At 30.2% G+C, this 18,569-nt stretch overlaps 2 protein-coding genes across 2 annotated transcripts; one reads left to right on the forward strand and one right to left on the reverse strand.

The window, feature by feature from the left end:
• Window positions 1-1,064: 1,064 nt before the first annotated feature.
• LOC140441585 (uncharacterized) lies at window positions 1,065-7,776 on the reverse strand. The gene is made up of 4 exons (XM_072532412.1): window positions 7,146-7,776; window positions 6,408-6,724; window positions 2,898-3,055; window positions 1,065-1,509 (listed from the first exon to the last, which is right to left on the reverse strand). Exons 1-4 carry the CDS (start codon window positions 7,651-7,653, stop codon window positions 1,155-1,157), a joined length of 1,338 nt encoding a protein of 445 aa, XP_072388513.1. The 5' UTR covers window positions 7,654-7,776; the 3' UTR covers window positions 1,065-1,154.
• A 1,257-nt stretch (window positions 7,777-9,033) lies between these two features.
• LOC140442396 (uncharacterized) lies at window positions 9,034-14,304 on the forward strand. The gene is made up of 2 exons (XM_072533470.1): window positions 9,034-9,728; window positions 13,383-14,304. The coding sequence occupies exons 1-2, from the start codon at window positions 9,625-9,627 to the stop codon at window positions 14,302-14,304; spliced, it is 1,026 nt and encodes a 341-aa protein (XP_072389571.1). The 5' UTR covers window positions 9,034-9,624.
• The last annotated feature ends 4,265 nt before the right edge of the window (window positions 14,305-18,569 follow it).

Raw genomic sequence — 18,569 nt, forward strand, 5'->3', positions numbered from 1 at the left:
CTTTGAAGAATTCTGTCCATCTTTGTAGTACTTATTCTTTCTCTCTGCACATCATTGTTCTTGGTTTAAATTCTTTTCTGTTTTTGTTAAGTTTTTGGTAGAATTTTATGTTTTCTTATGGTTTATTTAGTTCTTCCATTTCTTGGAGTTCTTTTTCCATGTGTTGTCTATTCCATTTGCGATGTATTTTCTTCTCTTTCCTCCTTAGCATTCTATATTCCTCCTCTGCCTTTCGTGTTCTATGTCGTTGATATGCATTATTTTTCCTCTCTCTTATGTTACAAACTCTTCATCGAACCACTGTCCTTCAGTTGATTTGAGCTTTTTTTGTAGACCCAGGGTTTCTTTGGCCGCGTCTTGTATGATATTTTTACATTCTTCCCATTCTCTGTTTATATTCTCGTGCTGTTGTATGTTTTCTAGCCTTCCCTTTATATAATCTTTATATTTTGCCTTTTTGCTGTTGTCTGTTAAGTTTTTTATTTCATATTTTTCAATTTTGGATCCCTTTTCTTTTTTAATGTTTGAGATTCTGGCTCTTATTCTGCTTTCCACTAGGTAGTGATCCAAGTCTGCATTTGCCCCTTGTCTGCTGCATACGTTTGTTACGTCTGAGTGATGTCTAGAGTCAATAATAACATGATCGATCATGTTAAACTGTTTGTTCGGGCTGTTAGCCCGTTGTCTTCTGAGATTAGTTCTCGACGTTTCGCCAACACTAGGGGTTGGCATCTTCTGGAGATGTTACTGTTTCGCTCGTAACCTGAAAATGACGTCATTTTCAGCAAAGCAATAACATCTCCAGAAGATGCCAACCCCTAGTGTTGGCGAAACGTCGAGAACTAATCTCAGAAGACAACGGCCTAACAGCCCGAACAAACAGTTTAACAAGTTAGACGATGGTCGTGAAAGCCTAACGGAGTTTATGATCGATCACTGGTTTAACTCAGAGGAAATTGAAGCAAGCTTCCATACCAAGATTCCTCAAAAACTGCCTAAACGACGGCCGTTTATTTTGGGACATACATACTATAGTAGGAAGGTATAAGAAAGAAAAAACCAGAAAAAGATATGTTTGTTGTAATTATTCAATATCTTTAACAACAATTGTAGGTAATCACAAAAAATTAAAATATTCGGTATAGGTGTCTTCTCTAAGCTTTTGCTGGCGAAGAAGAGCTGTCTTTTGATGTATCTACTTTTTTACTGCACTGATGATACCATCGGTTATCAGTCAGCTTGTCGATCTTAATCTGTAATTTACATTTTATACATAATACTGGTTGTTCCATGACATGAGCTCCCTTGAAATGGTTCCACAGATCTTTTGAATTGTTGTATGATACATTGCAATACGTGCATCGATATGTAATCGTCGGTAGTAATGTATCGTTGTTTAGAAACAGATCATCGAAAGTGGTTATACTAGCATCCTTTATTGCCGTGAAGGCATGTAGAGAGAGACAAAGTTTTGGAGTTAGGCATTCTCCAAAACATATAGATTGGTCACTGAAACAAAAACCAAAAATAAACTACATGGAAAACAAATTACATAGGATAAAACAGTCTATCTATCTATATAAAAAGCTATGATGACAAGTCACATTGTTTGTCCAGTAAACTAACCACGCCATCTAGGAAAGAAATCTGAACTACCACCATTTGACATTTCAATAATATATGTTTTTGAAACGATACGTTTAATTAATAATACTGTATTAATGATATATTAATATAATTAGTAATTAATTTTAATAATACATATTCTTAAGGTAGAATTTAATACAAAATAATTTAAAGCTTTATGTTAGTTTAGATTTAAAATTCTAGCGTTACCTAGGAAACAAATCTGTACAGATAAACTGACAGATAAAATAATTTAAAATTATCTCACATATAAAATATTTATTTGTATATATAACCTAATAGTATTTAGGTTATATTTTTGATTTTGTAAAGTACATTTTGATTATATGTATTATTTTATGAATTCTGTAATTTTTAATTTATATGAAGCAATAACGAGTAAATATTTGTCTCTTTCGAGATTAATTGCAAACATCTTTTATAATCTGGCAACTGCTGATTTGACGATTGCCAAATCTATCCTCCAATCTTTCAAAGGGTAATTGCTAAAAAAAATTTCTAATAATTAACTTCAATTAATCTACAAAGAAACAAATAATTACTCATTGTTGTTTTTTATAAATCAAAAATTGCAGAATTCATAACATAATATAAACAAAATGTACTTTTCTAAAGCTTTATCTTTTTATATTTGAAGCATACAGCATCTACATTATAAAAACATGCCAACACTGCTATACCGAAATTTTTTGTTCCATGTTTGACATTTGCGGCTATAATCAGCTTGTACTTTCGGTAAACTCAACCTAATATTTTAATATTATGGAAAAACCTGAGAAGAATCATGTATTGTTTTTTTATTCGTTATTAAATGTTTCTTTATATAATTTAATTTATTCCTGCCACCACAAATTGTATAATCAAAAGAGATATTAAAACATTATTGTGATTTCTTTGACAATCAATTAAATATTAGTGTGTTTGGAAATAAATTTTACATTTATCTTATAGATAAGTAACGGCAACAAAATTTGACGTGAAAAGACGGTACATTTTATTTTATAAATAAATGTCTATCCTTCAGATAACTATCTGTCAGATATATTTATCTGGAAGTGAAAAGACCGGCCATTTCATGCAAGAAGTTTATTATTTTAAAAATTTAAAATTTTAATTCTTTTGAAAATTTTGTTGATCCTAAAAAGTTGGCTGCGAATTAGGTTATCGGTAAAAAATATAATACCAAACGGTAAATAAATTTTATTTCTAGTACAATTGAAAGTAAATGATAAAATATATAAATAGCTTACCTAGTTTTGATACATTTATTTCTGGCATATACCGAGTTTCCGATATTGTACAATACTGACGTATTTGTAGCGATACTGTTAAAACCTAAGGCAAATATATCTAGGATAAAGTCTTCTATAATAACCTTAACTTCATCAAAACTTGTTCCGTTCCAATTCTTAAAGAAAAATAAAAAATTTAAATCTATATAAAAGTATTATTTCTCATTCCTTCTAATTTTGGGAGTAAGAAAAAAAAGTAGATTTCAATGAAAACCTTTGAAAGTGTTCCAAAACCAACATTAGACATAAAGTATTATTAATTCGAAAAATTATGACTTCTCTCGGGACTGTGACAAATCCAGGCATCTGAAATTTTTTTAGTTATTATAGGTCTATATAAAGAAAACCTATACGTTTTCCGTACAGATTTCGGCGTTTTTTTTTACTTATTAAACTTTACTGTAAAAAATGCAATTTTTTGCTTACCATTAAAAAGTTTAATATTTGAGGTAAAAATTGGTCCTGAAGCAAGAAAAAGAGGTCTCAAAATAAACGAAGCAAAAACGAAGTATATGACAGTCAAAAGAATAACTGACAATGAAAATAATATCACAATAGACAACTATACTATCGAACGAGTGGATGCCTTTACATATCTCGGCACAGAAATCAATCAGAACTCCGTAAGTAGCGAAATTAATGCACGTATTTCCAGCGGGAATCGTACATACTATGCTAATAAAAGATTGATGACATCGAAATTATTAGACAAAAGAACCAAAATAACTATCTACAGAACACTGATTAGACCCGTAGTAACCTATGGATGTGAAACTTGGGTAATGACGAAAAAAGATGAAGCCCAACTCAGGACATTCGAGAGAAAAATACTGAGAAAAGTATATGGCCCGGTACAAGAGGAAGATGGCACATGGAGAATCAGGAGAAACGACGAGGTTAATGAGTTAAATGAAGGTTATGACATTGTAAGATTTGTGAAAAGTCAAAGACTGTCATGGCTGGGACATGTGTAGAGACAAAACGATGCAAAAACAACAAAGAAAATGTTACAATGGAAGCCCATAGGAAGGCGAAAAAAAGGAAGGCCCAAAACGAGATGGTTGGATGACGTGGAAGACAACCTGAAAACAATGAACATAAGACAATGGAGAAGAAGGGCACAAGAGGGATCTGAATGGAAGGACATAGCTAGACAGACAAAGACCCATCCAGGGTTATGATGCCAAAAGAAGAAGAAGAATTTAAGGTAAAAGTACAAAACTTTATCTTAAAAAAAAACTTTAAAATGGCGATTGCAAAAAGTTGTAAAATTAATTTGTTGTTTTGAAAACTGCAAGACAAAATCGTTAATTATTTATAATTATTGTAAAAAATCAACCTAGATAAATGTTATTGCGCCCAAAGTTGAGTATTGTGGACCTAACAATCCCTCAAAATTTCAGATCGATCCATTAATTAAGTAGTTTAAAAGTTATTCTATTTGTTTATCCCAGAGACTTTTTTGCAATAACATTGGTCAGAAAATAATTGAGATACAGTAATTATACACACACCAAATGAAAGTTTAATAGTTAAATTATCAATATGTATAAAAAAAAAGTCAAAAAACAACTTTTTTACAATGGAAAACCCTTCTGCAAAATTATGGTTACATTTTATTTATAACCTACTATTTCAATTCACTATTTTTGAGAATGAGCCACAATTTTACTTTAAAATTAAGTTTATTTGACGTTTCAATTTTCACTTCAGAAATCATTCTCAAAATACAAAACATTGGGTATTTTTACCAATATTTGTTTAACTGTTTAAACAAATTACATTGTTTGTTTATTAATAATATTTGTAATGTACGAAAAAAGTACATAGTCAGAGTAATCTTCATTTCAGTCTCATTTTTAATACTCCCAGACAATGATGTCTAAGCAGGCCCGGAACTAGGGCAGGGCAGAGGGGGCATGTGCCCCAGGCAACAGATTTCAGGGGGTAGCAAAATTTGAAAAGTGTAGATCAGTTCTTCTTCTTGCAGTACCGTCTCCTATCGGAGGTTGGCTACCATCACAGCAATCTTTACTTTGTTGGCTGCAGCTCTGAACAACTGTATTGAGCTGCACCCATACCACTCCCTTAAATTTCGCAACCAGGAAATCCTCCTATGTCCCACATTTCTCTTTCCTGAGATTTTTCTGTGGATTATGAGTCTAAGCAGAGAGTACTTTTCTCCTCTCATTATGTGGCCCAGATATTCCAGTTTTTTCGTTTGTATGGTTTTTATGAATTTGCATTCCTTCCCCATCTTAAGTTGATCAGTTGTAGTGTCCTAAAACTACAATTGGTCTTCAAGACAAGGTTTTCTTTTGATTTTAGAGATCTTGGTTCTTGGCCATTGAGTTTTTCAGATTCTGAAATGTGTTACATAACAAGAATGAGCTTTAACAATTAGATTGAGCTAAATTTAACTGCATCAAGAGAAATGTTAAGTCTTATTTATAAAACTAAACTAGAGGAAGGCTACCCTAACATTACTACTGCACTGAGAATGTTTCCCATGCTGCCAATTACGAGAATGAAGTTTTAGCAAACTTTAAAATCATTAAAAACTACATGAGAAGTACAATGAATCGGCCACCAATTCACGGTTGATAATTCTACCTTTGAAGTGGTGGACAAATTCACATACTTAGGCTCCCTGATCACCAAGGAGAACGTCATGACGGAAGAAATCAAGTGAAGAATAATCCTAGCAAACAAATGCTATTTTGGACTGAGTAGACATATGAGAAGCAGAAACTTAAGCCAAAAAACAAAAATAACCATATACAAAACCCTTATACAACCAGTGTTGACATATGGGTTGGAGACATGGACCATTTCCAAGGCAGATGAAAATCTCCTGCTTATATTTGAACGAAGGATCCTGAGAAGAATATTTGGTGGCATCTGTGAAAATGGTGTTTGGAGAAGGAGGTACAACTACGAGATATATCACAGATATAAACATATATTTGGTGGTAAGGACGTAGTATCCTTTATAAAAATAGGAAGACTAAGATGGGCAGGACATCTGGCAAGATCACAGCAGAACAACCCTCCTAGAAGAATCCTTATGTCACAACCTGTGGGAAGTAGAAAAAGGGGTAGACCAAAACTCAGATGGAGGGATGGTGTAGATGAGGATGGTAGACAAATAGGCGCAGCAAACTGGCAACAGTTGGCAATGGATAGAACTGACTGGCGTAATAGACTTGGGAAGGTCGAGGCTCTTTTATAGGGCTGTAGCACCAATAATGATGATGAAGTACAATGAAACAGGAGAGAACATCCTTAATCAATTTTGGTGACTTCATTAATACATTTGCAGCTAAGGCTAGAAGATATAATTTTTGAGGTACAATACAAAACAAATTTTTGGGAAAGTTACAGATGAGTTACACTGCAAATAAATTATTTGTATAGCAATAGAATTCCTTTTTTAAGATGTTTATAAATGTATTAAATTAAACTTACCAATATGTCATTTCTTTTCTTCAATGTACTAATGTATGCAGTGCAATATTCTTTAACAGCATTTAATGTATACGCTTGCCTAGTAGAATTTTCATCAATTATGTTAATTTCTTCAATAAAGGAGTCAGTTCTCTTAAAAGTTATTTTTTCTGTATTAAAAGTAAGGCATCGTATGTAGTCATGCTTATTGGTTCTTTTGAAATGAAGATATTCTGAGTGAAAGTTCACTTCAACAAATGGCCAGTTTGTAAGTTGTCTTATACTTAACTGATCACCCCATGCATTAGGTACAGTATACTCTTTGACAAATATGGTGTCTACAAATTAATTTTGACTTTTTTATTACAAGAAAAATTATTCAAGATCATTAGTTTAATATATTTTTTTAATATGGTTTTGTAATTATTTTCTTATAGCGAGTTTTACACTGAATATTTCAGGGAATATCTATTATATATCTATTTCTATAGATATATCTATTTCAGGGAATAAATCACAATGAATTGTAATTAAAATTACATGTTTTTTTTTATGTTTTAACTCTTCCAATCCAGAAATCCACATTACTTAAAACTGAAAAAACTCTGGATGATGTCCTAAATTTAAAAGTAATATGCTTGAAAATAGTCATATTATTGTAAAAGCATTTTGATATGAGGCAACAAGAGAAAGAATCTAGGTACAAAGATCCAACTGTTAGTATGACCTGGTAATGTGGTAATGTAAGACAATACATACCTTCCACTCCCTCACAAAATATCAAAGAATTAAGAACCTTTGCTGGACCACTGATTTCTATTGTAAATGGAGCTGTAGTTTTGTCTACATTAGAAGAAGTCTGTGTACTATTATCACATTTAGTGACTTTCCTCTCATCCAATACGCAAGTATTGTACCGAATCATAGCTAATGATTTCTCAAAGTCATTTTTAATCATAAAGTTTATTTTGTATATAAGGTATTCCTTAAACTTCACGTACCAATTCTCGAATGATATTCGTTTTTCGTGATATTGGGCTGCCTTTTTCCAACCAGGCCAGATTTTTATATAGTGAACCAACATGTAGGGTAAAATAAACTTCAGTTTGGGATTCATACCAGTAAAGTTTAGATCGATGCTTTGTTCTAGTATTTTATCAAGTTTAGTTGTGTCGGTCTCTATTTTTTTACCATCTATAATATTTTTAAAATAAGTTTCTAAACTATTAGGTTTTTCAGATTCCGTGGCTGTTTCGGCTGTCTCCATATTTTTAAAATTCACTGTTCACTTAACCAAAATAAGAATACACAGACGAGACGCTAGACGCATCACATATCATAAATCATAATATATCATATAGAATAGAAGAATCGGACGTTTTTCTTTTCACTAATGTCTAGAGCCCGACCCACTATTCTGAGCCGCGTAATGTAGGTTGCCTATTATGAATTTGAATCGGGGAAATTACTGACAGACTTACGCATGACGTCCGACATCGGATAATCATTTTTGACTAAAATAGATGTTAATAATTATTTTTCTTCCAAAACAAATTGTCATTAGAACAGGCAATTTTAGTTTTATCATATAATGATTTAATGACTCCCTTTTTAATATTTATGTTGTGATTTGATTTATAATTTAGATATATGTTCCATATGTGTTGGTTTTTTGTATACATGAGTCCCATATCCACTATTTTCCTTTGAGATTAAAACATCCAGAAAAGGCAACGATTTATTTTATTTCTTTTCCATTGTAAGTTTTATTGACTCCTCCTTTTTACCTTTTATTTATATTAATCAGAAGTGTTTCCAACAGATCATCTACATATTTCCAACATATTGTGAGTTTTAAATTTTGATTAGGAATATTTGTTTTGAAGTCTTCCATCAATATATTAGCTAATTATGGATTTAAAGCACAGCCCAAAAAATTTTGTTTATAGAAATCATTGTTTAGATGAAAATAAGTGTTGTCAGTAGATAATGTCAACAGTTCCGTTATAGCTGACACATTTAATTTGGTTCAAGTTGTTAATCAATCATTTTGCAATTTGGTCCTAATTGTTTTCAAAGTTTCATCTAATGGTACATTTATATATAGACTATTTATTTATATAAAAACTTACTTAGAAAATATTAAATATAAAAATCAATGTAACAAATTATATTACCATTTAAAAAATATAGATAATTTTAATGATATTTGTGATTTTTTTTCTATATAATCGTTGTTTTATTTAAGTCAAGCATAGCCACAGCTATACAGATTCTTGTTTATAGTAATAACTTCAGTTTGTTTTTGAATAATACATCTACAAAAAAAGTGCTACATATTTGATTCATTCATTCCTTGTAATGTGATTTTTTTGGCTTGCTTAAAAACGTTTTAGAGACCTTTTCTTTGTAATATCTATAAATGAATAATTTCCCCGTTTAGAAATACATTATTCAGCACATAAAAAAGGCGTTATTAAATCATTATATGATAGAACTAAAATTGTCTGTTCTAATAACAATTCGTTTTTGGAAGAAAAATAATTATTATAACATCTATTTTATGGTCTGTTTTTTAACCAGGAGGAGTAATTCAAATTTTCCGCGCCGTAATTCTTGTTTCTAATTGGTCCAATCGCAGGCAAGTTTACTCCACCAAATTATGACATTTTGACACTAATGACATTTGTGAAATTTTAAAATTCAAAATTTATATCGACAATTTTTTGTATTTTCTGCGGTATTCCTTACATTTTTTAGATTTTTCGTTTGTATTTATATAAAAACAGTTCTTTTCAGAACTATTTAGCGACATATTAGTGATTAGTGTTATTAAGATAACAATATGGATTCAATTAATTTTTCTCCACCAAAAAAACGCCGAGTACATTTGGGTCATTTATCTACAAATGAGAAACAATGCATTATAAACATGTATAAACAAATCAAAAGTGATAATTCTGGAATGAAAATAACAGCCACGGTAGCAAAAATAAAACAGGCAACAGGTTAGTTTTGCAGAATAGTTATAGTTAAAATCAAGACTTACTAAAGTAATGTGCTAATTTTAGGTGTTGCGAATTCAACTATTTACCGAACAATTAAAGAATATAAGCAAACTGGAACAGTAAGATGTCCTAAAAATATTGGCGGTCGACCTTCTATTCTTGCAACATATGATGAAAAAGTTAAAACATCTATACGCCAGATAGTACACAGCTTCTTTTTCAAGAATGAAATGCCTACATTAAATAAAATTTTAAGTGAAGTAAACAACCGCCCAGATCTTCCAAATATGTGTCGTTCATTATTATATAAATTCTTGAAGCAAATCAATTTTAAGTAAGTAAATATAGGTTAGCCACAATAATAAATAAAACGTGCAACCCAAAAAATATATTATGTCTGAATTAGGGAATCGATTAGAAGATAAAGAGCTTTAAAAATTACTGAAAATATAGATTTTTTTTTCTATTTTCTTTGCTTATAACTTTAAAACTATTCATTTTGGAGCAAAGCCGTACAAAAATAAAATAAAGGTAATGATTAAATTTCCTGTTATACGAATAGAGGTTAAAACTGTCTTAATTTATTTCCCTTGCTGCAAAATAGCAATACCATTAATCCAAAAGATGCTTTAATGTTGTTAAAAATAAATTAACAAAATATAACTACTTCTTTTTTCCTATGTTGTAGACCTTTTAACGCTCTAAATGCAAATTGTCTCATTTGAAAGCTGTATAATTAGTTAAACAATCTTTGTTTAATTAAATAGTCTTTATTTGATCAAGGAAATATAAACACAGATGACATATTCTTCTGGGGCGAAATCAGAACCGCTGAAACTGATAAGTACCCCGCCAGGTAAAAAAAAATTAACAAAAAAATTTAATTTGTTTAAACAAAGTTTGTTTAAATAATTATAGACTATTCAAATGAGAATATTTCTATTTATAACGTTAAAAGGTATATGTGTGGTAAGTTTTTGTAAAAAAAATTCCACAACGAAGAAATACCTGTGGTTTTATTTTGTTATAAATAAATTAATTTATTACAACAAAACTAAAGCCTTTTTGGCATTTAGAAGTGCGTTAGTAAGGTAGATGTGTGTTAGAAAAAAATTTATTTATTTATTATAATAAAATTAAAACATATTTGGAATTTGATAATGCGCTATTTAGCTGGCTCTACTCGAGTTACTTCGGATTAAAAAAAAATGAAGAAAATTGCTCGATTGGAAGCTGAGAAAATGCATTTTTTTATGTATACCGATTTTGAACTTTGAAGTTAAACTTTCTTCAACCTATTTTTTTTGAATTTTTGGTATTTTTATACCAAATAATCGCTCAATACTGATTGTTTTTTGTTGTGTACTGTGTATATAGTGTAGAATGAAATATATATTACTTGAAAACTACTTTATTATAATATGTAAGTACAATACTAAAAACTATGAATCTTAACCTTAATCTTCTGCCATCCGGTTCTCTCCTTCTTTTCTTTTCTGTTACCATCTGTAATACAAACTTAAATATATGCATCAAATATAACATTTTCTTCCTTGACAATGAATTTTTTTACAAATTCATTTTTACAATAGGTTTACATATTCTTGGAGATCTACTTAAGGTAGGTATAACTTTGGTATCAGAAATCGAAAATTGTCCAATAGATTTGTCAAATAAATCTTTATATTTTGTAAACAATTGTTGTAACTCCTTTTCTGCATTTGAGACAGTGTTCACATTGTGTAAATTTATATCTAATGAATGGATCCACTCTCTCCCAACCAATGAAGGACCTTCACCATCAAGTATATATAATTTCAAGAATTTAGTTTTATTCTGATGCTCAACTGTCACCAAAGCCATACCTAAAACATGTAATTCATTTTTACAGTAAGTAGCTAACTTTATATTAGTATTTTGTAATTGTAATTCAGTACAATTCTAATTAAATACATTTTTGTTAATAATACTGACTACAGCATCTGAATCAATTTCAAACTGTATCGGTTTGTTATTTACTTTCAAACTAATAATAAATTTATCTTTTAAATTAGTTGAATGTACATTTAAAATTTCCTCAACGGCATTTATGTTTTTAGTTTTCAAACAAACTTTTTGTAAATGTCCTCTTTTCTTACAAAAATTACATACCAAATTTTTCTTTTTACATTGATTGGCTAAATGAGAAGCATCCCCACAACGATAACATATACCTGTTTTAGTGTTTGAACTAGAATGTGTAATATTTGTACTTGAATTTACATTTTAACTTGTATTAGTATGTTTTTTACTCTTATTGAGTTTTGAATATTTTGTTAATTGAATTATTGTAATTTAATTGATTACTGTTCTTTTCTGATCGTTTCCAAACTACTGTCAATCTCTACTGCTCGATCCAAGTCTAGATTCCTTGTTTCCAATAGTCTTGCTTGTATTTTTTTTGGAACGTAACCCAAAGACAAATTGGTTCCTTATTACAGATTTTAGATATGCTTAAAAATTGCAATTTATTGCTGTCTTCTGTAATGCTAGTAAGAATTCTTGCACTGATTCTCCCTCGGCTTATTTACTGGTTTGAAACCTGTAAATTTCAGCAATTTCCAAAGGGACATGATTGTAAAAATTGTACATTACATAGTGTAATAATTTCATTCTATGTTTTATCATCTGGTACTTACTTGTCACATATTGTATCATAGGCTTCAGGACCCATATAATGTAATAGATAAGATAATTTCATATTGTGATCTATTTCAAAAACTTTAAAAGCTCCTTCCAGGCGTTTCACCCATCGTGACAATTTTGTAACTGATTCATTAAACGATTCCACTGTAAATGTAGAATGAATTTGGGTATTTATTTCAGTTTGACTCACAGCTATTCCAGATGTATAAATTGTATATATGGATTCTGTGTTACTTCCTTAGCAACTTAAAATTCACAAATTGTGGGGCACGGCTCTAATTTTAATATGTATGTAAGTACAATCAAAGAATATAATACATATTCTTTGATAATACTAATACTAAAAGCAAAGCTTTGCTAAAAGCTAGGAATCTTAACCTTAACCTTCTGCCATCATGCGGTTCTCTTCATCTGCCATCATAATTTCTCTTCTCTTTCTTTACCATCTGTAATACAAACTTAAATATATGCAACAAACATAACATTTTTATTTTATGTTATGAGTGTTTTAAACATATGAAAAAATGTATAGAGAAAGAGAACCGAAAAAATAAGGTAATGGTTCAAAAGTTACCATCCTACTGTTTAGGTATAGCTTCGTCGCAAATACCGGTCAAATTTGACCGGTTGTATCTCAGGAACTACTCGCAATTCAACTTTTTTTCTTTTACAAGAAGCGTCTACCGAGTCTGTTCCAGTATGGTTTCTTCAATAATCTATTTGTTTATAAGCAAAAAAATTGTTTATAACTTTAAAACATTGCTGAGACCGCCTAAATAATACGATTTCAATTCTGTAGTGTATTAGACCGGTAGAGTGCATCTTTATATTTAAAAAAAATTGCAAACATCTAAATGGTCTAATGTTTGTTCTAAAAGTTTTTAAAAAATTTCAAATTTGGTGGACGGTTTGAGTAGATTATAAAAATTTTCTAAACCAATTACGAAGGACCTAAGTACAACCTAAATGATTGGAAGACATTTTTAACCACTCATATATCATAGGAAATTTAATTATCTTTGTTTTATTTATGTACGACTTTCCTCCAAAATTAATAGTTTTAAAGTTATGAGCAAAGAAAGTAGACAAAAATCGATATTTTTAGTAATTTTTAAATATTTTAATGTTTTTATTAATGCTCCGGGTATATTTGAGAGGGAGCATGAGTCATTTGTTATTATTGAAGTTATTACCTAACTTTTTCTGCAAAAATCCGAATGCCACATGCCACCTCTCATATCCAAAAACAGACTTTTTTCACAGATCTGCCCTGGTCTAAATGTAACATTCTATTGTTTTGTAGGTACTTGAAGAGAAGTCGAACAAGTATTCTAATTGAACGTGATGATATTGTCAGATGGAGGCGTAATTACCTAACTTCTATAAAAAGGTACAGAAGTGAAGGTAGGCCCATTTATTACCTTGACGAAACATGGGTAAATGAAGGTCACACCAAAGATAAAGTGTGGGTGGACTGTGCCATAAAAAACTCTAGACAGGCATTCGTTGAGGGGCTGTCTACTGGTTTGAGAAACCCATCGGGGAAAGGAAAACGCCTCATAGTTTTACATGTTGGATCAGAGTTAGGATTTGTTAATGAAGGGGTTTTACTTTTTGAGGGAAGAAAGACAGAGGATTACCATGAAGAAATGAATGCATCTGTTTTTGAAAATTGGTTTAATAGTATCTTGCAAAAATTACCAAAAAACGCTATCATTGTAATGGATAATGCATCATATCACAGCCGAAAAGTAGAAAAAATTCCGACAACATCATCAACAAAGAAATATATGCAAGAATGGTTACAAATAAAAAACATTCCTTTTGATATGGAGATGGTTAGGTCAGAACTTTTACATCTTGTACGTGTAAATAAAGATAAGTATAATATGTATGTAACTGATGAGATGGCTAAAACAAATGGTCAAATTGTACTGCGGCTGCCTCCATATCATTGCGAGTTGAATCCCATTGAGAAAATTTGGGCCCAGGTGAAAAATGAAGTGGCACTTAAAAACACGACATTTAAACTTAAAGAAGTAAAAAAACTTCTGTTACAAGCTCTCGAGAATGTAACCACAACACATTGGCAAAATTGTGTTAATCACATTCTCAAAGTGGAGGAAAAAATGTGTAAATTAGATGGCATCATGGATAGTGTAATAGAGCCGTTAATAATTCCAATGGGCAATGACAGTAACACAAGTTCTTCAGAAGATGAATAAATTGTATCTTCAAAGTAATTTCCTTCTCTAGATGTATATTTTCATTTCATCTTTCTTATTCATTATCCAAGTGTTACAAGCATACAATGCCAATGGTCACGAACGTTATACCATTGCACTACTTACTTTTAGTAGTCTCTTTTGTATTTCTTTCCTCTTTATCAATTATTGTCACTCACCAAATATTTGAATTTGCTATATGCTGTTCTCCTTAGGTCGAATAAAAATAAATATCACAGTTCACATACCTAATATATCATATCGTGTTTATGATCATCATATGAATCTGAAATTGGTTGTTTGGTGCAATGATAATTGGTTTCTAATAAGCATTAGTCAACTAACAAATCTAAGTTCCCTAACTTTTCTTCATCCTTTTTGCATGCTGTATGTGTACCTACATACTTTCCAATTTTCTGCAGTGACTTTCGATAAAGCTTCCTCAACATTCTTTTCACATCAACTAATTTGAATGTATGTAGTTTGTTTCTCGCTACGTCTTGATACAACAGTTATTTCTTCAATAACTGTTGTTTTTCGCTATGTCACCCTTTACATGTGTCCATACTAGCTCTATAGGGTTAAGTTGACAGTAATTATATGGGGATAAACGAAGTACAATTATTCTGTCATTTTTAGCTTTTTCACTGATTACATATTTTTTATACTTTTGTTTGTGTTATTGAACAATAATTCATGAGTTCTTTTTAACCATCATTTTATCAAATGTGATCTCTTTTCCTTTTAACTAATTAAGTAAATAATGCCTTTATAAAGCCAAAGTTGGTAGTTTTTCAATTAAACAACAATGGCAATTAACATTATCCATTACTATAACAGAATTTTGCGGTATGTTACTAACCGTCTGATACCATTAAATATTCTTCAAATACATACCTCTATTATCATGATACTCTTTGGTGGTTCTTGAAGTACATTCTAAAAAACCACCATTTACAAAGCCAGTTTCAGATCCAATATGAATAATTATTAGTCCACCTTTTCCAATAGGCGGATTCAAACCAGAGTAATAACCTTCCATAAAAGTCTATAATTGCAAGAAAATTGAGGCTTTTGAAATGTGGCTTTACCGTCGAATTCTGAAGATATCTTATACCGACCACGTTACTAATCAGGATGTTTTGTTGAGAACGCAAAAAGAAAAAGACCTGCTAACCACAATAGAATACCTCAGTCACATCATGAGGAACAGCGAAAGATATGAACTGCTGCAACTAATCTTGACTGGAAAAGTGGAAGGAAAACGTGAACCAGAAAGGCGAAGGATTTTCTGGCTGAAAAATCTACGTACATGGTTCAACACAACAACCACAAATCTTTTCAAAACAGCAATTCGCAAAATTCAGATTGCCATGATGGATAAAGTAGTTCTGATTAAATTAAAATTACAGATTACAAATCGTTCTACTATTATATATATATTATATATATATATATATATATATATATATATATATATATATATATATATATATTTATATATATATATATATATATATATATATATATATATATATATATATATATATATATATATATATATATATATATATATATCTTAAAATGCTTTATATGTAACAAACTAAAATTTATAGATACCATTTACATTAGTAATTTTCTTGCTTCACTTTTCAAATTCCCAAACAACTCCAGTTTCTTCTTGTTAAGAAGACTATGTCATCTACATAAATAGTATATGTATTGCTATTTACATGTGTAATTAATTTTATATTTGGTAAGGAAAGGTTTATCAAATAAACACTTATTTAAAAGGAGGAAAACTCATAGTCATTTATTTTAAAATTGAATATAAAAAATACATATTTAGAAATAAAATAAAAAAGAATAGGTATATCTAACATTTTACAAGGATTCAATAATATATTCTCAGAATAAACAAATTCTAGTTGAATATAGGTACAAGAGAAAGACAGAAGATTACTATATAAATTCAAAACATATATAGTGAAAGTACAATAATAGAGTAGCAGTAGACAAGTACCTAGATAAAATAAACAATACACTGGAATCTGGCTAAATAGCATCTAACATAGCAAGACCAACCATTCATACCCAATTCATCATCACCAATCATTCAGGGCTCAATTAAACAACCAAGATAAGATATTACAAAAAAAAGTAAATTCCAATTGCACAAAACCTTAATACATCCAGTATTTACATATGGATCTGAAATCTGGTTACTTACTCAAAGTGAAGACAGCGAATTGGCTACTTTAGGCAGAACAATCTTGACATATATACAAAGGAGAAAAATAAAAAAGGCAGATGGAGAAGAATATATGACCCATTATGACCTAGTGTTAATTTTATGTAACACTTGCAGATGTATTTAGTCGGCTTTACATAAAGTTTCATTTTGACTACAATCACATAGATGACGGTATAAAGCATTCAAAACAAACATAAGGAAGCCTTCCGTGGAAAGTCATACTGATAGTTGTTTTAGTTAGTGAGTAACTGCAGTCTAAACTAAATATAATTTAGAAAGTATCATAGAGCATAACATTTGTTTCGAGTAAGTGCTGCAAAAACCTTATTTTTAGAGTAAAACGCATATTTTTACAAAAATACTGTTAAATAGTGCTTTTTTGTTGTTGTCTGTGAAAATAGTTAGTTACTTTGTCTATGTTTGATAAAAACAGCTTGGAATAATTGTAAATTTACTTATATGTAACGTTAGGCTCTTTGAAGTATGTGTTGTTTTTCAACTTTTCACTAATGTAAACATAGTTAACTTTTTGAAATTAATTAATTCATTTATTTGTCTACAAGAAATTGCCCAATTTAAATACAATCGTATAATACAAAAATATAAAATCCTAATTACTCACATACATAGCATAAAATTAAAATTAAAACTAACATAGACAAAAAATAAACACAAAAAAACTAAAACTAGGTCTTAATAATTTAAAATCAATTAAAATAATTTACACAGCTAGTGGCATCAAATAATCACAGGCAAGATATTAACTGCACTTTAAAAGTAGGTACTTTGCTTTGCAAAGCAATCCAAACTATCTGTATACTTATTAATTTGCAAACCTAGCCAGACCTAGATAGATAAGAATTATATCCATAGTTAGTTCGATGATGTGTAATTAGGTTAATAGCCTGGTTTGTCTAGAAGCACATGAAGGTTAATTTTTCCTAACAGTTGTGGACTGAAACTATGGGAGTGCAATAGACTATACAGCATAGTTAGATCTTTGTGCATGCGTCTGACCCGAAAAGTTACGATGTTGAGAGAATTTTCCATGTTAGGGTGATTGATTTGATTAACTGTATGGAGATTCTTAAATGAGATAAATCGTAGGACTTTATGCTGCTCTCTCTCGATTGAAATTAAAAGAATATATTACAGGAACCTTTAGGGGTGACACAATTCCTAAAACTTGTTCATTACTGAGAAAAAAAAGAATTGACAAATTGACAAATTGACAAAGTGAGTAGACAATAACATTTTGGCTGCTGCATCTATAATTTATGGTGCTACTCCTGTGGGAACTGTGGTCATATATAGTAAATAAGAAAAAAAATATGTACAAATTCCAAGACCTAAAATCATTGCCAAATATTAATAATATGGGAGGAATCGATTTGATGGACCAAAACATATCTACATACAGAATTGGAATCCGTTCAAAGAAGTGGTGGTGGTATATCTTCACATGGCTCATTGATGCAAGTATTAATAACAGATGGATACTCTGCAAGTACTACTACACCAAGATTTCCCAATTAGATTTCAGAAGATGTATTGCTTTGTCATATCTTAACAAATATACAAATGCATGGTGGAAGATCCAGTTCTTTGAAATTTAGTGTTTCGCTTAATAGAATATCAGACAATCTAAGGTGCGATGGAAACAATCACCTTTTAATAACTATATCTAACAACAAAAGATGTTGCTGTGAAGGATAGGGGTGTAGCAGTAGTACTCGAACAATGTGTAACAAATGTGATGTCCGCATGTGTATTGACTGCAATAATTATATTTTTCATATGAAGACATTCTAGTTTTAATACAAATTTCGTTGTGTTTCTTAAGAATTTATTTTATTTTAGCTACAATACTATAATGACCTAGCATTACATTTATGTAACACATGTTTGTTGTTAGTTAATAGATTTTTAGATTAAAAAATTGTTAATTTGTCTATTATTATACATTTTTAATAAACGTATATTAGTTTCTTTAATACATACAGTCATAATG

This window comes from Diabrotica undecimpunctata, chromosome 5 (assembly GCF_040954645.1).
Source record: "Diabrotica undecimpunctata isolate CICGRU chromosome 5, icDiaUnde3, whole genome shotgun sequence".
NCBI lineage: Eukaryota > Metazoa > Arthropoda > Insecta > Coleoptera > Chrysomelidae > Diabrotica > Diabrotica undecimpunctata.